This window comes from Lates calcarifer, linkage group LG7_2, assembly GCF_001640805.2.
Source record: "Lates calcarifer isolate ASB-BC8 linkage group LG7_2, TLL_Latcal_v3, whole genome shotgun sequence".
In the NCBI taxonomy this organism is placed as follows: Eukaryota; Metazoa; Chordata; class Actinopteri; family Centropomidae; genus Lates; species Lates calcarifer.
The window spans coordinates 9680694-9702097 of NC_066854.1; the positions used below are offsets into that span (position 1 = coordinate 9680694).

Here is a 21404-nt window from a genome sequence, read left to right on the forward strand (position 1 = left end):
GCTGGATGGAACAAAACTTCCTGTTTTTGCTGTTGTGTGAGGCTGGAAAGAAGAATAATAGAGCCTGTATTTGCAGGGTGAAAGCTTCACTGTTAAAGAAACCGTGGTGGATGGGTTTTTTTTGTTGTTGTTTTTTTTTTTGCTGGTATAAAACAGATTCTGACTGCTGGGTGAATAAATTATACAAACTGACTGTAATAGGAGTATGCTGCTGTACTGTATCTCCTCATTTCCTCTCTTTCTGTCTCTTCACACACATCAAATATACACTGTCTCTCTCACACACTGTTTCTATTATTACCCTGTCTATTACTTATTAAATGTATATCACTGCTGTGGCTTTAATTAAAGATGTAGCTATAGTATTACTTCCACTGAAACATATATATAAAGTCTTGTACAGTGGAAAGAAAATATAATTACATGCATCTTAATAATACAGTAAGCTGCAGTGAAAACAAGAGCACTGTCCTTTAATGTCTACCTTCTACTGTCACCTCAGTGTACTCTGGCTGTGAAGTAGTGTGGCTATAGGCTTCCTGTGTCTAAAAAATGTGGTCTTTATAAATAACTGTATGTGTGTAGAGAGGGGTTGAAATAGGCACTGTACTTTCACTGTACACTGCCATTAAGCAGTACACACACACACACACACACACACACACACACACACACTGAGTGAAGGACAAATAAAATGTGGGAACCTGTTCTAATTGTAAAACCCATAGAGCTGGAGCTCCCTCTAGGGGTCAGAGGGGACACATGTGCCATGCTGGACTCCATCCCAGTGAGTTCACAGCCTTGTCAGCTCTTCTGGAAATTCAATTCCGACCTCAGCAGCTGTCACCTCTTTACAACCACATAAATATGAACGTCTAAATGTTGAATTGATGTTACTGGGATAGCTTACAAATCAGCACACAGTTCGTTAAATTAGAAGTTGAATACTAATCAATATCAAGGTCTGATCTAACTTTTTTTTTTTACACTACTTACCATTTCTGGCAATGAAATATCTTGCAAAACCCTAAATCAGTACTGCCTGTCATATCAACAGTGAGCATGGGGATTACTTTTCAAGGCAAATGTATAAAAGGTTCAATCATATTTAACTGTCAGTGCAAACGTCAAGTGACATGACATCAGTCATGTGCAGAATAATTTGGTTTAATAGTGATAGGCATAGACACACTTTGCCTTTACAACAATGTAAACTACAGTATCAAAATGCAGAATGATCACTTTGACTGAGTGTAATGTGATGTGGTTTGTTAGAATATACTGTAGCTGTGTAGCTTATGTATGGATCTGAGTGGGTGGAGGGATAACGAATTTCCAGGCTTTGTAAGAGCACAGGAGGGGGGCTTACTGGCAATTTTGAGTGGGTGGGAGGAAGGCTTATAGGTGGGCGAGAAAGTAACCAGGATTTATTTTGCAGAAGTGGCACAGCAGACAATGTGGAGTCTTGCACAGTGATGGGTATAAGGTGCAGATCGCCGATTTGCAGGTGTTCATGTGTTTCTAAGACGTGTGTGGAGGTGTTTCGCCTATTCACAGTCATCTCCTGGTGAATGGGAAGTTGCGACTCCAAGTTGCTTCAGTCTGGCCATCACTCTTTTTCCCATCTGGTTGAACTCAGACCTGTGGGTTGCCTCCCTCTGAAGCTCCCTCTGGTGCCTGTAACAGCAATTTAACATTACCAATGGAAGAACTGGGCAGATTCAGCGGTGAATAGAAAGACTGGAAGACTTCATTTAATAACTGGAAGTTTCAGGTCAAAGTAATCTCCACCACATCACCACAGTATCTCTGTGAAACGGTTTACGAAAATTTTAAAAAACCTGAAAATGTAATAAATTCCCCCAAAATATGACTTTAAAAAACTCATCAAGTACCTCTGTCTTCATTTAAATTTCAAATGTAAGTAATTTTGATTGTTAAAACCATGATGATTAATAATTTATCAAAAATGAGAAGATTCATTTCTAAAATTTAAAAACATTCTAAAAATATAAAAATGTAATAAATTCCTAAACACATTAAATAGCAGAATTACCTTTTTAAAAATCATATTATTTTCTTGATTGCAGTTTCAAATGAATTTCAAACCATGTAATAATTTGTGAAAATATGTCAAATGTTCCAATAATTGTTAAAACCATGCAAAAACCTTACAATGTAATGCAGTCCTAAAATTTTATTTATTAGGACTTTTATGAAAAGTCTCTAGTTGGTATTAGTATTCCCTCCTCAGTAAAAACTGTTACAAAAAGGATTTATTCACAATTGCAGGAACAGTTTCAGTCATATACAGAGTAGCTGTTAAAATATTTGGCAATTAAATCGTCATTTGCTACAAGATGCAACTGCAATTTACACCTACATTATACACTAACTTATTTTAGCATGATAATAGCATCAGAAACTATGAATTTGTAAAAGTCTCTTCTGGTACTAGGCAAGGCTGAAACTTCAATCTTCAGATAATTAAAATAAGTAAGTTATAAATCTTTATCTATTATATGTATCTGTGTCACTGCAATGACAGCAGTTGAAAAGTATCATCATGCAGTGTGTTCCAGCTCCCAGGAAGCTTTTGTTAGAAGGAACAGGTACATGATTTGCACTTTCATTAGCTTCATGTTTGGTTTATCCTGTACTTCCCCTCTTAAAACAAAAGTACAACATGTTTATTGCCCACTCCAATATTTGTATAATCTTTGTCTTAGCAAAGTAAACATCATGCCAGTAGACTTGCCTGACTGTCATCCCTGTGGTGAGGTTGCTATTGGAGACCAGAGCTTCTCCAGACAGGAACTCCGCTCTGATCATCTCTGGTGTCAGTTGGACTCCTGAGCCTTCACACCTGCACACGGATCAACACACATAATCTGAGCATCAGAGCAGTGAGCTTACTTTAAATCTGATAGAAAAAAGCTTCCAACATGAACATCAATAGTGTAAATAGTGTGGTATGTGCTTACTGTTTGTCCATTAGTGGTGTCAAATCATCCGGAAGGCCGATGAGAGGCGGCGGTGTTGTGAGTGGAAGTATATCGGTGCTGTAGTCAACAGACCTATAGAAGACACACACACTGCTTTTTCCCCTGAAGAGCCAGACCACACATTACCAAATCGAGATAATGGTCAGATATCTACTCCGTCTCACTTAGATGAAAGGACTGCTTAGGGTTGTTTGAAATCGCAGTTTGAGCAGGAATGATAAAAATACTCCTGAGCGAAAACTGATACCACTTGTGGGCAAAATAGATTTAAAACACTGACAAGCCACAGGTTTGCTTTTAGAGTCAGCGCTGCTCTAAGCTGCGTTATATCATTCTGAACAGATACTTTATAATGGCAGAGGCGTGGGAACACATGGTCACATAGACACACAGTTAGTATGCAAATCAAGGTGTACTAACTTTGTGCAAAGTATAATACCATAATATTTTATATATATATATATATATATATATACACATATATATATATATATATATATACATATACATATATATATATACATACATATATATATATATACACACATATATATATACACATATATATATATATATATACACACATATATATATATATATATATATATATATATATACACATAAAGCTGGTTATGTCAGTTAGTTACATGTTACGCGACAGGTAGAGGCTGTAAATATTAAGCGTGCAATATCAGTTTTTGCCACTTCTGGGAAATTTTAACCTATTTAATGTGTAAATAAGCAACTGTAAGTTTGTACAGTTGCTTATTTACTAACCAGTAGTTACAGGGCAACCATCACATTTATTTGGAGTCATGTTTCTGAGCACTCGACCAATGTCAGGCCAACATTTACTCTCTTTTAGCTCCTTTGGTCTGTACCAACTCCTGAGAGAAATACCTGTCTCTTTAGCTGCCAAATGCTTCATTTTGTTCTCTAGCCAGTTGCTTACTGGGTCTGTCTGCTGTTTGGTGCTGAGCAGGTAGTGCAGGTTTTTAGAGCTTTTATTCTGTAAACAGCTGCCTGCGGTCAATGGTGCAGTGAGAGTGAATGATACCAGTAACATTGCAGGCTGCACAGCTAAACAATGAGCTAAAAACACACTGCAAAGCTCTGTACAGCTGAGGAAAGCTGCAGAATTAACTGATACAGTTCATCATATGAGCAAACCCCTTTCACATACAGTCATATGATACATTGTTATTCTAAAAATATAGATTTTCTATGCTGTAAAACAGTACATGTATCTGCATGTTTAACAGGTTTCAGTTGCAGTTATGGGAGTTTGTGTAGTTCACAGTAGTATGGCTATAAAAAAGTAGACTGTACCTACAGAGTGTGTTCTAAAGTAGGTAGTTGAGATACAACAGAGTCCCTTTAATCATCATTCACACATACTGCATGAGTAAATCACATCCCTCTTTCTCCATTATGGTCACCTGACATAAATGATACTGTTTGCATTTATAAGATAACTGGAGATACTCAAACATAACCAGTGAAACAGTGGTAGGAAATTAATTTGACTGAGCAGGGAGGCTGGAGGAAAGTCATCTCTTGCATGAAAAGACAAGAATATATCTTCAGTTATCCTGCAGATCAGTACTGACAGGCATAAAGAGAATATTTTGCCTTGCCAGGCATCTGATTATATAAGATAGGGAAGGTGAGGAGAGATGGGTAGTAGACAGAAAGGTGAGGAGAGGGAGGTGTAGCAAAATAGTCAAACCCTCACATTCTCGAGTACATTGTGTGAGCTGTGGTTGCCCAACTTACTTGGGCATCTTGTCAAATAAAGACTTCAAGTGGTTTCAGATTTCTCTGAGTGCATCGCTTCATTAGCGCTGCAACTTTCACTTTGTTACTTCACTCAACTTTAAACAAGAAACTCCATCATGCAAGATAAATTACAATATACATGAGCTTATTTTCAAGAGAGGGTCAGAAACACAAAGTGTTATGCACACCTGAGTTGTATTCATTGTGACAGGGTGCATAGAGAAGCATAGAGTGCACCACAAATAGAACAGGACAGCCTGATGCTGTGTTCACTAATACACTACATCAAAATATCATAATTTATTCACTGTCCATTCAGGCTAAATGCTGAATAAATCATTATTTCACAGTGTAAGTGGAGACCAGGTGCTGGGCTCTTTGCCTCCATGTGACCTAGACTCTCCACACAGAGAGATATACAGTAAGTAGTACAGTGAAGAATGACTTTATAAAACAGCTATATTTAGGATAACACTATGCCTTAACAACATGTTTTTTCGTAAAATAAGTACAACAAACAGGAACTAAGGCAGATCACAGAGGTAATATCAATACATCACTTCAGTCCAAAACTACTAAGATGTGGTCATCTGCACTGCAGTCAAGTGAAAATGTGCATTTTTGTCAGGTTGATGAAATCCAAGGTTCTAAAACCTGAGGGAGAAAACTCATCAGCACTCAAGATTGATTTTAGGAATGTACAACTTTACAGGCTGCTTTGAGGCTTGCAGGAGTAGAACTGATGACTACAAGGACCACATCTACTGCACAGCTTACTTATAATCTCTATAAAACCTCAGTGAGATTTAAAATGAAAGCAGCTAACTTTATAATACATTACAATACATTGGAATCACAATCAATACTTGAAATCCAAAATGATAACTGCTTTAAGTGCAATATAATGTACTCCAGCTCCATAGGATGCTGGAGTTCTATTGCATATGTTACAAGTCGACACCTTGACATCCTGCCAGGTGTGGACTGTGGCTCTTACATTTTTACTTTGGAGTGGGAAAAGTCATGTTTCTGTAATACTGTAGTGAGATGATGAGAGGAATCCAAAGCTATTAAATACTCATGATGTGTCATAGCAGCGGGCCTAGAGAGGATACATAACTACTGCTGGTTTTACTTGAGACTGAAGGAAAGAGGTAGACAGGAAAACAACAAGTCCTCTGACCTAAATGACCATAAAGGTCGCTTGTTCCCACCCTCAGATACAACCTATAGGAGCGTACCACAGGCAGGCATACTGGATCTTAGTCACCATGGTTACAATATGTGATGAACGTGGTGGAAGGGACACGTTTTGGTTAGGTTTTAGGCATAACATGCCAACTGGCACCCCAACCTCCTGCTAACGTGAACTTTGTTGCTGTTAATACTACGATGACTACTTTGTTCTCATCTGAATTACAAGGCTGCTAGATGTCACTTAACAACACGTCACAAGATGTTACTATGGGTCATAATAAGCTGCTGCACAGACAACACGTCAAACCTGTTTGTTTGGACATGGGTCCAACATGGGTCTGTGTCTTACAGTCCTTTCTGATGTAAACAGAGCTAAAACAGACGACAACCTTCATTATCAATTAATCTGCAAATTATTTTGTCAGTAAATTGGTCTATAAAATTAGGGTTTGGAGATTAAATGAAATAAAGAAATGTAACATACGGTCGATAAAGGTTGTATTTTATCAAGTTCCATGTTTAAGATAGCATGAATCACATGCTGCCAGTCATGTTCCAGGATGCATTGCGTGAGTTAGGCTTTAGAGTCATTAGGTTAGATTTTATCATTTGTAATTGTTTTTCTACCTCAGATTAGTGAGGAGTTCTGCTGTTTGGCAAAAATCTGCCTTAAACCTGAGAGAAATATTGATTTGACATTTATCGTGATAATTGTCGATATCAACTGATACAAACATTTCTATCATGATAACATTTTTAAGCATATCACCAAGCCCTGCATAAAATGTTTCAGTGAAAAATGCACATCATGATTTCCACCATGTCAAGGCCAATAACAGTAATTCATTGATGGTACATGATTGGAGAAAAATGACTGCCACGCAATATTTTTGTTAAAGAACAGGAAATCAGGAAAGGATTATCAACTGTTAATTTTACCCATAGATCAGATGCACATTCCCATCTTGTCATTTTATAGATGGATATGTTTTATAAAAATTCGACTCCTACTTCAGTGGTCAGTCTGGAGCAGCAGTTTTGCAACCAGAGTCGTGAGTTCAATATATAGACAGAAGAAGTCAACAACAGCCACTTTCTAATCTAAACAGGTAGTGTAAACATGTCCTGGTACTTTTTGATCTCACAGTGCTCCAGTTGGAACTTCTCAGAGACTAATTGCACATGAGGATGGTTTAACATGGGAACCACTGGATGATCATACCCTCTCTTATAACTTCTGGGTGGCTGCTCTCAGTATTAAGTCATTCTCATTGCCTTGATCAGCAAAAGGGAGGAAATATAGGAAGTGGCGCAGTGATGCAGTGGTCATAAAAGCAGCTAATGTCAAACGTGGAACTAAAATCTATTCTACAAATAAAAAGGCAGGCAGGTAAAAGGCTGTTCACTACAGAGCTCTATTAGAGATCAGCTATCTCTTCATCAGACCAAGCAGAGCACAAATCCATTTCAGTTCTGACCTACCTGCGTGGGGAACAGCCACTGGTGAGAGCAGGTTGGTTGGACAGACAGTTCAAGGTGATCGAATCAAAATTCTTCCATGTCATAACCCCTTTTATCACATCCTGTTGTTGGTTGAGAAAAAAAAAAAAAAAAAAAAAAAAAAAAGAGATCTGAGTTGTCTGAACAAACTGTTTCAGATCTAAAACAGGAGCCATGAGCCATAAGTTATTATCAAACCCTTGAGTCCAGCAAGAAAATGTTTCTTTGTATGTGTTTCTTCATCAAAAAAGGTTAAAACTGCTTTAAGGATAAGAGTAGAAGCACTCCAAAGAAAATCACAAAGTCTCTTAAATTACCTTGCAGTCCAGAAACTTCTTCTGAGTGTGCTGAGTTTGTGTGCTACACATGTCGCTCTCAGGGACAGTGTACCTACATATGAAAAGCACTTTTTTGCACAACCGTTCATGCTCAATAGAAATAAATAGATCATGTAATTGAAGATGTTTCTTCTTGCCTGGGCAGAGGGCAGAGGTAGAACTCCAGATCACTCTCCAGGTATTTAGGGGTCGGTTTGTAAGCCTGCAGTCCTGGAGCTGGGTTCTAAAGCACAATATCACAAGACAAACATAGACACAATACTAGTTTAAAATGTACCGTCACTGTGAACTACATTCTGTATTGTGTAGGGAAAAGCACACAAGCTTGTCTGGATTAATAAGAATGAATTAGAAGCCTTACAAAGATTCTGAGTGGGTTTGCAGGAAAAGGTCTGAGCAGAGCTTCAGGGGCTTTGAAGCTGAGACTGACAGCCTGCTCTGCTTCCACAGCTTCCGCCTCATTTTCATGCTGCTGTTCCTTCTCTACTCTGGCCTCTGGAGACTGGGCTCCAGCCTCGTCCTAAAAAGTGAGAGAAATTTTTAAAGGCAATCAAAGAACAAATTGGTAGATAGAAAAGAATAAATCATGTATAGATGATATATAACGAATAAATGAATGTCCTTATAATACTGGATAAATCTGTGTGTGTTAGTTCAGGTGCTGTATAAGTACCAGAGCTCCAGTGCGAAGTGGTCTGGCCAGAGTAGTGGGGATATAAGAGTTAAATGCCTCCCAGGTTGACACAGGATGGTAGCCCATAAGCTTATAGTGCTGTGGAACCTAGAGCACAAAACGATATCAGCAAATAATATGGTTAGAGGAGTAACATAACATGGAAACATAAAAAAATAAAAAAAATAGGAATGACTTGTTGGCTGACTTATAGCAACATACAGAGCAGAGAGGATCATAAGATGAAGATGACAAAAAAACATGCACAAGTTTGTATTCACATTTCACTAATCTTTGCTTTTTTGTAAAGAGAGAGTAACGGTTTCTTTGGTGGAGCCACTAACAACTCATAGGCCCTGATCAAACCTGGCATTAACATGCATCATGGGTGATCTGATCGCAAGTGACAGCTCTAAGTTCAGGTGTGACTGCACCCAAGATGCATTGAGATCTGACTGCTCAGACTAACTCTGCAGGTGGTCTGGGCTGCTTATGGCCATATTCTTCTACTGGTGTGCACAAGAATGTGTGCTGGGCCACACTGAAGGACAGTGTGTCAAACAGAACTGGAGCAGCCAAGGAATAGACTCTCCTGTCATTCACAAGCCGATAAACCACTGGTTTAATCTTTAACAAGTGTTGTATTTTACAAGCTTAACATATGCAAGTACACAACCTCCCTCTGAAATGTAGTTTAGCAGAAGTATAAAGAGGCATAAAGTGGAAATACTCTGTTAAAGGCCATGAACATTTCTTTACTTTCCACCTCTGCTGCTCAGTGGATTTCTGCTGATTTATAAGTGTGATGTTCAGATGAGCAGGTGCTGCAGTAAATACCTACTTGAAGCTTGAAGAAAGGGATATGTGTTGTCACAGTCACATCAATAGGATCCACAGGCGCTGTGACCAAATGACTGCAAGCCTGGAAATATCAAGGAGACAAATGGCATTATTTGTTCAGTTGAACACCGCGGCCTCCTCTCTGCAGGGCATCAGGGAAATGAAAGATTTAATCAAAGTGCGGGAAACGGAGCTTCCTCTTTGATTCCATGGTTAGATCAAAGACGTTTTTCAAGGGAAATGATGAATGAAAATGGTTTCATGTGCAGGACAATAGCCAGCACTCACTTTTCAGTGGTTTCTCATCTTCTATATATCAGCTCCCATTTAGGTAATTTAGGATTTAACAAGACAAACTGATTTTCAAAGAAGTGATCGAACTCTCGTGCTAACAGGCTGACATTAATGGGCAGGTTTACTTAAAACAAAGTGTTATCTTCATACAGTTTGCTGCTAGGGAACATTAATTATGTAACACACTCACCAGTGGGTCATCCTCATCAAGAAAAACAGGAAAAGAAAATGGAAAGACTTTGTCTGGTGAGATCTTCAGATCATGTGTACTCTGCTCTTCAGCTGAAGTAAATAGAAAAGGGTGAGACAGTAATATTAATAAAAACATTTCTGCAGATCATTATTTGTTGAGGTCAGTAAGAAATGCACAGAGCACCATAAATAGTTCCTGTTCCTGAGGCATGCATATACAGTATGTTCCAAGAACCTCATAATAACCTGGAGGGATTTCTTTTCATTTTTACCTCGAGATAAATTCAATTCAGCATGCTTTACTGACACAGCATAATGAGATTATTTCTGAATGAGGAGATCATAGGATAATCAAAACCTTTCTGCGCCGAGGGCAGGCTCCTCCTGCCGTCTGCCAGCTTCTTCAAACACGCCAGTCTCCGCTTCATGCGACATCGGATCACAACCTGAGAAAGAGGCAGAACAGCATGGTGCTGCTTTACACAACTTACTGGCCATTCACATCCACCTCCTCTGCACTCACAAGAGGTGCCAGAGAGAGATTTTATAATGATTCCAAAACTTCACAACATGTTTAAAAGGCCTTAGGAGCTATAGAGTGTTAATTTTCATTTATTAAAGTCTTGAATATTTTTTCTTACCTACTGTAGCATGACAAATAACAAGCCAAACAAGCACCGTGTCAATGGTGTGACAGCCATAGGTCTTAGAGCAGTATCTGTTTTGGTTTTTCTGTGCTCTGCCTGTGATTCCACTGATTGCCTGACCCCTCCCACCTCGTTGAGGGATTGGTTTCACCTGTCTGGGACTTGTAAAAGCTGGGGGATTCCAAAATGGTGGTGCCTCTCTCTCCCTTCTTCTCCCTCTCCCTCCCCCTACCCCTCCTGGAAGGCTTGTGCCTTTAAGGCATCCCTCCTGGTTTTGTTAGGTTTTGCTTAGATTGAGTTAGTCTTGGTTTTGGTTCTACATAGCTTATGTTAGCACATACACTCTCACAGGACTGCTGGACATAACATTGGGTGAATGTGACTTGAAGTGTAATTTGAGTGGTTGATATGATTAAGAAAAGTACTGTATAAATGCAGTCCATTTACCACTTATAACAGCTGTAAGATAAAAGTGGGATTGTTGTGACTGTGGACTGAGCTACAAGAGGCTGCTCAGCCATCACCATCAGACCTGTGGCAAACGCTGTCATTAATGCCAGCTATAGTAACTAGGAAGTTCATGGACATATGGACATGGACATATATAACTCTTCCTGTAGATGCTTTTCAGTGTTTAGTAGCATGTGTTCCAGAGAGTTATCTGCTAAAAAACAATCAATCATATTTATCTTTTTACTAGTATTTTATCAATATAAAAAGAGAGTCAGTTTGAATCAGCTGTGGCTTGGCTGCACCAACACGTGAATAACAACCTATTAGGTCAGCTTACAGTTTCCACTAGAAAAGAGAAGCATGCTCTTCCTGTGGCTTTAAGAGGCCATGTGAGATTACTCTGCTTTTACTGGAATGCACTGTACCCAGGAAAATTGACTGTACTGTAAAGAATATTACTCATTCAGTGTGAGGAATTTACACATGGCTGAACTGAAGGGACAGGGCCACAGGGACACTAGCCCTAGGGAAGAGGAGAGTGTGGGTATTTGTTGTGCATCTCAGCAAATGCTCATACATACGTGCACTGGCACATGCACTGCAGTGACTTTACAGTACGTTGATGTGTGTACCTTGCGTGCTGCCTGCTGAAACAGTCTGAGGGCTCTTTGTCTCAGCTCCCACTGAAAACTGGGGTAAAACTGGAAGGATGGGGCTCCCTCTGGGGCCTGGATATAGGTTAGAGAGACATTTATTGCTGACTTTCATATGCTCATTTGACATCATTACATTGAGTGCATATGAAAAGAACCATAAAGTGGAATTTCATGAGGTCTCAGCGTGGAGAATTTAAATGACAGAAGATAGTAGAATTGTATAAAGTGAATGTTAGATTGAATTAAATTGCAGAAAAGGGCTTGAAGCAACAGATCCATTTAATCTAAGACCAGTGAGAGACAGGTTTTTAAGTGAAACCCCTGCTCTACAAAGAGGAATAAAAGAAAATGTATAACCCTATGACTTGGTGGAGGCTTGCCATACATTTACTATGACAAAATATATATGTTAAGCATTATTTGAACATAGTGCATTTCAGATTTTGATGTGGAGAGATATTATGCTGTCTGAGACTTCACTTAGGGCTGTAGAAGCACACTCAAACTGCTGTTACTACATCATGTACACTATCAGCAAGTCAACTTGAATCTAGAGCTGAAAACTTACACAATCAATGATGTTATTTATTTTCATGTTATGAGCAAAGCAGACTGAGTGACATGTGTCAGAGTAAACCTACAAAAGGAGAGATTTACCTGTCCAGCTTCGCAAAGCACTCGTCTGGAGGAAAGTTTAAGTTGTCCAGCAGCAAAGTCTTCCTCTTGGCTCACATCTCCCCTTTTTACCTACAACACAGTTAGCATTACATATACACTACATATTATACTACATATTATCTGAAAGAGACCTTGTGCCAGGATTAAAATTAATGTTAGCATGCTAACATTTGCTAATTAACATTTAAGACAAAGAACAGCAGAAGCTCATGGGAGTGTCCTAGTTTTGCAGGTATTTCTTCATAAACTGATGTACTGGACAAACTGAAAAAATTCACATTGATCCATGTAATAATTGTTGAGATATTTCAGTCTAGCGGATCAGCTGACCAACCGACCTTGCCATCCCCTGAGCCAGGCTGCTAGCATTGCTAAAAATGTCAATTCTGGCAGTGACAGAAAAAATCCCAACAAGTTTATCCTCTGTAGTAAGGACAGCTTGAAATCTCTTGGCTGAGGAGGCAACGTCCTCTTTGTCACAGGAAGATATGAGGTCTTAATTCTGTGAATAAGCAACACCTACTAATCATTTAAAGCATGGTCTCATGGTCTCAACAGAGGAAGGTTTATCAGTTGGCTTACTTAAATTTTGGCCTGTAGTCAGATTCCAAAAATGACCCATAGAAGAAGATAGTAGCCCTATCATAAAAACAGCAGTGTTCCCATAAAATACCAAAGTGTGGAGATGAGGTTGTAAACGGAGAACATATCTGTCTGTGTGTGTCTGTCTGTGTGTGCATTATAAACAGTGCAGGCGGAGAGGAGATGAGGGAGGAAGTACTGTTAAGTGTCTGTGAGAGTTCTGTCAGCTATTCTAATAACTTTTCTGGGGACACTTGCACACAGACTCATATTTCAAAGCTGATGTTACTTTGGCTGAGTCTGCATATACCCTCAGTGACTCTCAATACAATCAATCACAGAGGCAGAGTGATTTATTTTAAATGGTGAACATCACGGTGTGGATCCGATAATGCACCGGCTGAACCAGGTTATGACATTGGTATGCATATGGAGTCTAGCATAAGTGACTGTTTACATCTCTCAAAGCCCCAAAATTATGGGACCTGTAGTCCCCATAATTTTGCTGAAGATAAAGACTAATAGGGGGCCTCAGTTGTGTCAGTTTTATCTTATACGGGGCCACAGTGTCAGACTATGAAAGCCTCTGCTCTACATTAAACAATTCTGTTAAAAAAAAAAAAAACACCTTGCTGTAAAAATATCAAGTGTCCAGACCAAGTGAAAACTTACCATGTATTCATGCAGCGCAATCTCTCTCTCCTCCAGTATCTGCCTCCTGGTCTGCTCTGACACAGGGTCTTTACCCAGATGAACTTGCCTGAATGAAAGCAATATGATGGATATCTTAATTACTCTTGAAAAAAAAATAAAATAAACAATAATCTGAAAACAGCAGTATTTGTGACAAAAAAGCAAGTTCAGAGATGACCTTTTAGAAAAACACAACTATTTAAATAAAGAAAAGTTATTTCTTCACATATGTGTCTCTTAAATTAGTAAATATACAGTGTACAATTCTTACACTGAGTTATCTGTTGGCATTCTACCATGTAATACAAGTGCTATATCCAAAACAACAAGCTCTCTAATAATATTTTCAATTTCTGTAATTATTATTTCCAGGAATGTTCAACACTGGGGAAAAAAATGAAGCTAAATGAAGCATGGTTTCACTGCATCCTAAATTATTTCTGGCTTGTTTAATTGGTGAGATACATATAGTGCAGCTATATTTTTCCTGTGTCTTCTCTCCAGTAACTGGATGCAGTAGTTGTGTGTATTCTTCTACATGTCTCCCCTTATTGCTGATAAGTTAAGCGTACTCCTAGGTACTCTTCCCATTTTATCTTAGTTGGTACATCTTCATCTTGTCCCTGTTGTAAAATTGTACATATGTTTTAAATTTTTAACATTAGCTAGTGTATAAGGAAATAGAAATGCAAATATAAAAGATTTACAAGGATTAAATTATAGATTTTAGTATAACCTACCATCTGACATGGTTGGCTTGCTCCTCTTTCACATTTTGTTGAACCTTTTTTAGGAACAGGGCCTCCTTCATCTGCTTGTTCTGCAGACCAACAACACTGCCACAGGATATGGCTGAAGTGAAGAGGATACCAGGAAATAATAAAGTTGTAAAAATAAGGGACAAGAGGCATGCTTTTCCATGTACATAACCAGAGATGCAATTTACTTTGTGACAGTAACATGAGCAAAAGGCGAGTACAGCAGGACCCTAATATAGTGCAGTTAATTTATACAGCAACATTTGATGAGGTGACACGTATATCACAAAAACTCCATAACAACTGAAAGAGTGAATCAGTGGGATGCATCTACCTTCCCTCAAGGCTTTAGAGCTGAGTTTATTGGTGTCTTTGATCAGCATTTTTGCAACCCCTGCTGGGGTAGAAACATCCACAGACGGCTTCAGTCCAGGTTGATCTCTCAGTGTCTACAGGACAGGAAAAGAAATTCCAGCATTACAAGTACAGTGAAAGTATAGCTGTGATGTCTAGAATAAACAATTTTACTGCTGCAGTTTACAAAGTATCACTAAAGGCTGATTAAAATGAAGAAAAACTGTGCTACAATAAAAATTGGTATGTTCTTCTTATGCCCTTAATCAAAAACAAAAAGTGGAAGTTAAATAACAGACTAAAAAGAACATACATTGTACTTAAATAAAGACAATTCCATTTCTCTTGAAGGAGAAAGAGAACTTTTCATTACTACTGTCAACATGAGAATTAACTACTAAATTACTACATTTCAAATTAGGCTATAACATACAAAAGATACTGTGATTGATGTGTCAGGACTAAAACAAATCCCCCTCTAATTTGACCAATACCTTTGATTTGTCAGCCTCCTTGGTTGACCTGTATTTGGTTTTACTTCGAGGAGGCACCTGGGTGGCAGATGCAGGTCCTTTGTATTCTGCAAGCGCTGCATCTCCATGACCCGACTTTCTCACCGGCTGACTATTATGCAAAGAAATAAATAAATAAAAGTAAACATGATGGAGTAAAACTTGCTTTAATTATAACAGAGTTGGGAACATTAGTAAGGGCCAAAATAGGTTCAACTCTATATAACCCCAATTTGAAAGCAACTTTTTTTTTGCAACTAATTGAGGTTGCAAAGTCATTACTAGTAGAAAGACCTGAATGAAATGAAAAAATGAACATGAAAACTGGACCTTGAAATGTTTGACTAAAAGTAATAGAAATAATTGAAAAAAGTTTAAAGCATGATATAGTTAGTTCAAATAGTTAGCTAAAAGTACTGGATAACAGAGTGGAAGAGTTCCTGAAACTAAAAGTATTCTTATAATATGTAAACAGCTGAAACAGTTCGCTAAAAGTAATGGTTATACAGTTGCTTAACAGTAGGATGGGCACAGGTTCACGTCTGGTTTCATTTCAGGATCAGTTCTCATCAGAGTGTTGTGTTTATATGATGACATATGGACAGTAGGGGACTTGAGGGGTGTGGGGGTTGGCAGGGAGGCTGAGTAATGAGGTCAGGAGCCAGATAAAGATTTTTTTTCCTGCTGTCACATTTTTTCAATGTCAGTACATCCCTTATTTTTGTAAATGTGTGTGGACAAAACATTAGAGTTGACACAACACCTCTCTGACACTGTGTCAACAAGAGCTGAAAATGTAAGCGTCACAAAGATTTACTGGATTAATTTAAGGATTTATTGCAGGGCTATTTTATTGGACTGAATTAGATTGATTAGATTAATGAAAAATGCAACGTAGAATCAAAGTATTAAAGTTACCATCTGTTTGTTTTAAAAATAGCCTCTACCTATTTCAGATAAGTCAGGCAAGGGACACTCAGCAACAAGTGAGTGTCAGGCAGTGGTTCAAGCTGTAAAAACACTGGCTGTGGCATATATTTCTTAATCTTTCCCTTGCACATAACTCATATTTTATTTGGTTCCACTGCAAGGAACAACAAACAGAGGGAGAATGTTTTATATGCTAAACATCCATCGGGTGGCATATCCATCTTGATATCACTGCACCAGCTACCAAGCTATTTTCATGAATTATTAACTTTTGGCCGAGATAACACCAAGACAGTGCAGTGGATGGAGATACTGCTGTGTGATGGATAGCACCCTCTTTCTCATGGGAACAGAATTAAACATTAGGTTTTATACTAGCTAAAAAAACAAATGGGAGCTTCTAATCATCACAGAGAGCCATTTTCTCAGAATCCAGTTGGGTGCATGTTTTTTAGCACAAACGAGTTTGGTATTTTGTTTACTCATACAACCTGAGAGCTGGAATTACTGAACAGTAGAAGAGAAGGGAAAGGCTTTACTTCATTATTCTACTTTATTTTTCAGGATTTCTGTTGCTCATGAAAACGAAATGAAGCACTCCAGGGAAGAACTAAGTTTGTACAAACTTTGTGTGTATGTATTACATATATAAAATATAACAGTGTGAATAAAACCCACAGCATGGATGTGAACTTGTTATGAAGTGGGCAAAAGATACATTTTGAGTATGAGATGGCACAATAAGATAAGACAGCAAGATAGTGGAGGAGAACACATCACCATCCCTTAAACAGCTCACATTACTGCGGGCAAGACAGTGGTATCTATGTTATCTGTGCACCTTTAATACACCATGGTGAATCTTTAAAGAAGATACAGTTAGCTAGCAATGTTTCAATTGTTAAAACTATTTTCAAAATTAAGTAAAAAACAGTGAACACAATGCGTTGCCTTTTTGGCCACTTGTAGATTTTTCAACAGTCTAATTACCTGAAGGAATGATGAGGAGCAGAACTCCCAGTAATGGTACAGAGGTAGGGTTTGGTGTTGAATTGTGAGATGACCAGCTGGATGGTGAGCTGAGAAGTCTCATACTGTATAGGACTGAAGGTCACTGTGAGCTTCACCTCACCATTGGCTGGTATCACGCCTGCAAAGATAAAACAATAGGGATGAATGGGTGTGTGTATTTCACTTGTGTCTGGGTCAATGATTTCCAGCCAGTGGTACTTGCACACCAGGGTGTACTTTTGCACTAAGCTACCAGCCACTGAACACACAGTACATACATTCCCCCAGCATAAGTGAGTTGTTATACCTGAAGACCACATGTTGCTGAGAGTGCATAGGAACGAGTTAGCATGCTAGCTGAACGTTAAATAGTTTGCTAAAAGTAATGAATAAATGACTGGCATTTAGGGACAAATGGTGCCATAAACACTGACAATTCAATTGTATCAAAAATAAATATCAGTATCTACTTGCCTTTCAATAAAAGATATCCACTTTAAAATCAATTGCAATAGTAATAACTTTGGTTTAAAAAAAAAGTCATAACTGACCTTAAAATGAGTGTGATATTTACAATACCAAAAATATAATGTGTTGAATTACAACTGTGTGACTTCATGCCTTTATACTGTGAGCTGCAGATGTTGTTACCATGGTTTTTAGTGTGTGTAGAAGGAAAAAAGACAGAACATTTCCAAAAAGAGAAACTCATTTGTATCTCTTCTCATTCCATGTTTGTACTGAGTTAAAAATGCAGCTGTAATTCAGATCCCAAGTGTCTTTTCCGGCATGTGTTATGATGCTTCCCAGACCATGAATACTGCTTAATGTCAGTGGGTGGAAACTGGAGGCATCCCTCAAGTTCTGTATTGACTTATTTAATACACAACACGTTACTGTGCAAGGTTTTGACAAAACACAGGTTGCCTGACCTCCAAATGGAATCTGCTCTTAACCTGGTAGCCTAGAATAGTACTATCAATGGAAAAACAACTTTATTTATCACATTTAACCTGAATGGAAAGTACTGAAATTTTGATTTAAAGCTGTGTAGTATCACAGTTAGAAGAAGTGTTAAAAATGCAGAATGCCAATGTGTTATCTACAGGACGACACATCAGCCGCAGTGTACTGCTGAAATCATACAAAGACATTTTTGATGTTAAAAGGAATGATTTCACAAGTCCCTACCTGTAAGAGGGTGGATAGAGAAAGCCTCATGGGGCTGAATAATGTACACCTGAAACTCGAAGTCAATGGGACAGCTGCATCTCAGAGGAATAGCGTGGCTTACGCTAGAGACAAGTAGAGAGAAAAAAAAGATGAGATTATTTTTTTATGATTTGATACCAACGGGTGAATGGAGGGTTGGTTGGTTGTATAGAAGAATACAAAGAGACAGGGAATGCCCTCAGGTAGATAGGAGGTCAAAAAACAGCCCGCTTTGGATCGCAACACACATAGTTTACAGTACACACACACACACACACACACACACACACACACACCTTTGTCCAAGTGGTACGGCTGATAGGTCGATGCGAGGAGGGACATGCAGGTCATCGATGACAGGGTAAGCATGAACTGGAATTAACAGGTTGTCTTCCCCCTTAGAAAGAGTGTAGGCGGGTTGAATGAACAAGGCAGAGAGAACACATGAAAGAGAAGATATGGAGGGTGAAAGAAACACAGAGATAAGAGAGGTTTAAAGGTAAACACAAGGAAGTATCATCAAAAGAGATAACGCAGCTGGGAATTGTTCCTTGTGGTGACTGTATGCTGGACTGTACGTTGGTAGTTGTGTCTTTCCAGTAACTGTTAATGTCCATTGAGAATCATCTGTGGGTAGCACAGCGAGCACAGTGGCATACAAACCATCAGATCCTAACCTTGCAGTGAACCCGAATGCAGTCATAGAAGTAACGCCACTCGTCAGGACAGAATCGGACCCTCAGTGTGTAGGCGAGGCCGGGGATGAGTCGATACTTCAGAGTAAACACATGGAACAAGGTTGAATCATCAGAAACAACTCTGATAGCACTAATGGACAAGTAGAGTCATAATCTCATATTCAGGTCAGTAATTTGTAATGGAGAAAAAAATACCTTTTTGGTATAAGTTGTTTGGAAGTGCTTGGTTTGAGTGGGAATGATATGAATATTCATAACTTCAGATGAGATGTTGATTAGTTTCTGAGGGAGAGGAAGAGAGGAGAGACAAGAATATTTCATTTCCATCCAATCATGTGCACTTGAGAAAACCATTTCCATATTCCCGATGCTTACATCCAGCCTACAGTGCCTAATCACACATATAATGAGGGTAAAATCAGTGCCCATTCAATTAAATCAAATTTATAATGGAACAGGATTTTACAATTACTTTAATACTTTGTTTTTCTAAATACAAACTTGGTCTGTTTTTGCTGGGTTCTTAAAGTTTACTGAGATCTGCCTTTACTATACAGATACATTTCATTTCCAAGAAATTAACTGATTGTGCCCTGATATAACTTTTCATCACTTCACCAAACACTGACTATAAAATACATAACCAAACCAGAGGTCCTGGTCATTGAATTTAGCATCGTGCAACAAAAGCCTGAAATATTCTGGTGTCCAGATGATCAACAGAATGGAACGGAATTGTCGTTTAATTTTGATGTGGTTAAGTTTGCTAACTTTGTCTTAAAAGCCTGGAAAAAAGGATTATAAGACAATAAAGGTCTGAAAACTGTGTTGTCATCCTCACAGCACATACTCAGCCAGTCTCCAGTTTCATCATGCATACACACACCACTGTCACAGTAGACCCAGTAGACCACAGTCAGCAACCGGCTACCTATTATCTGGTCTTTATTGTTATGTTTACTTGTATTTCACACTAAAGAGAAATTAATATTCATCCTTAATAAAGGAATGACAGATAAAGCACTACTGGCACTAAATAATTCATTTAAAAAATAACTTGCTCTCAGTAAATTTGCTGTCCAATGTACCCTGTGAATGGGGAATTAGAATGACTAATTGTAAAAACTCTGAGGATATTAAAACTTCAGCAGAATTTTCCTCACCAGAATCTTTAGGTAATCCTTCCCAAGCTCAAAGCCACTGAAGTGGAGCTCTGGGGGCTCTGCCTGGATCAAGCTGTTGCTTTTCAGTTTAGCATAGATTTCTATAAGGGGATAATATAAATAGAAATAGAAAACTGTTTGAATGCAGGCTTATTCACATCAGCAAAGAGGTTTACCAGGCATGTCAAAAATATTAAATATGAATGTCACTATTTTGAGGGTTACAAGATAACAAATGATAATGTATATAAGTTGCTTGCTATCGTATGGTTTAATAGTCACTGCTGGCAGCGAGAAAACAATATCAATGCTGTCTGACAGGAGGTTTCAAAGGTCATGTGTAATATGTACTTGATTCCAGTAGATGATTGGGGATGTTGGCTCTGCTCCTGCTCTCCTCTACCAGCTGGCTCAGAGGCAGAGGAGTCCCCCTCCTCTGGGGCTCCGAGAGTATCTGCGGGGCAGAGACGGCCACCTCCATCCTGGCAGAGGGTCAGCTCTGGCTGCTCATGAGAGAAATGACAGAAGGCTGGAGGACAGTCAAGGGGACACCAATCTGTTGGGAAACATTATGTTGGTAATCCTGTGAAGGACAGCAGTTTATTCAGTCAGTGTACTGTGACTACATTTTACATTAATTGTCATTGTGTTGACATAAAGATGGAGAAAGTTATTAACTGTGGCAGCACATGCCCTTTACCTCTGTAAAACTGCTGCTGCCTGCTCATAACATTAATATTACTTTGATACACACACACACACTTATACAGTTACACAGTAGCTGACTACGAACAGGGTATGACAACCCTGCTTGCCGCGTTAGCAAGAAAGCTAATAACTCAGGTATTATTAGCTACCTAGTTAGCTTAATTAAACTTAAACGGAGGCTCCATAGCAGAGTTTTTACCAGCTTCTGATGAAAAGACTTTTAAGCAATACATTTTCACGACTTACTTATGTTTTAGAAAAACGGCTGCTTTTAGTTGTTCAGAAAAAAACAGCCATATTCCACTTATTTTTGTACCAGAAACATGTCGTTTTGCTACCTTCTGTTATTGCTGATGGAAGAGACCCCACTATCAAACACTGTCGTTACCATAGTGACACTAGTGCTCTTGAGAGGGCGGGAGAAATACCTCTGTGGGCGAATACGATTTGTTGGTTTCACGAAACTGCGTCAAATGTCCAAAATAAGACCAGGAGCAACTTCACCTCTTCAAAATAAAAGCCTAAACTAAG

At 38.7% G+C, this 21404-nt stretch overlaps 1 protein-coding gene across 5 annotated transcripts; it reads right to left on the reverse strand.

The window, feature by feature from the left end:
* Positions 1-1151: 1151 nt before the first annotated feature.
* cfap221 (cilia and flagella associated protein 221) lies at positions 1152-21373 on the reverse strand. 5 transcript variants are annotated; one of them, XM_018689229.2, is made up of 25 exons: positions 21212-21373; positions 20517-20721; positions 20166-20266; positions 19198-19284; positions 18982-19077; positions 18601-18701; positions 18284-18387; positions 17072-17231; positions 15134-15263; positions 14620-14734; positions 14268-14379; positions 13507-13594; positions 12232-12321; positions 11551-11646; positions 10177-10264; positions 9817-9908; positions 9334-9414; positions 8493-8600; positions 8181-8339; positions 7957-8042; positions 7799-7871; positions 7464-7564; positions 2985-3077; positions 2759-2866; positions 1152-1677 (listed from the first exon to the last, which is right to left on the reverse strand). In XM_018689229.2, exons 2-25 carry the CDS (start codon positions 20644-20646, stop codon positions 1548-1550), a joined length of 2529 nt encoding a protein of 842 aa, XP_018544745.1. In that variant the 5' UTR covers positions 20647-20721; positions 21212-21373; the 3' UTR covers positions 1152-1547. The 5 variants fall into 5 exon arrangements, with proteins under 5 accessions (XP_018544745.1, XP_018544743.1, XP_018544742.1 ...); XM_018689227.2 differs by having other exon boundaries at positions 20517-20748; XM_018689226.2 differs by having other exon boundaries at positions 21120-21373.
* Positions 21374-21404: the final 31 nt, after the last annotated feature.

Excerpts from the sequence above, each read along its gene's own strand:
- cfap221 (XM_018689229.2), bottom strand. The coding sequence starts at position 20,646 with ATGGAGGTGGCCGTCTCTGCCCCGCAGATACTCTCGGAGCCCCAGAGG. Across the intron at positions 14,380-14,619 it reads CTCTAAAGCCTTGAGGGAAG|CCATATCCTGTGGCAGTGTT; the intron begins GTAGATGCATCC and ends TCTTCACTTCAG. Across the intron at positions 8,043-8,180 it reads CAAACCCACTCAGAATCTTT|AACCCAGCTCCAGGACTGCA; the intron begins GTAAGGCTTCTA and ends ATTGTGCTTTAG.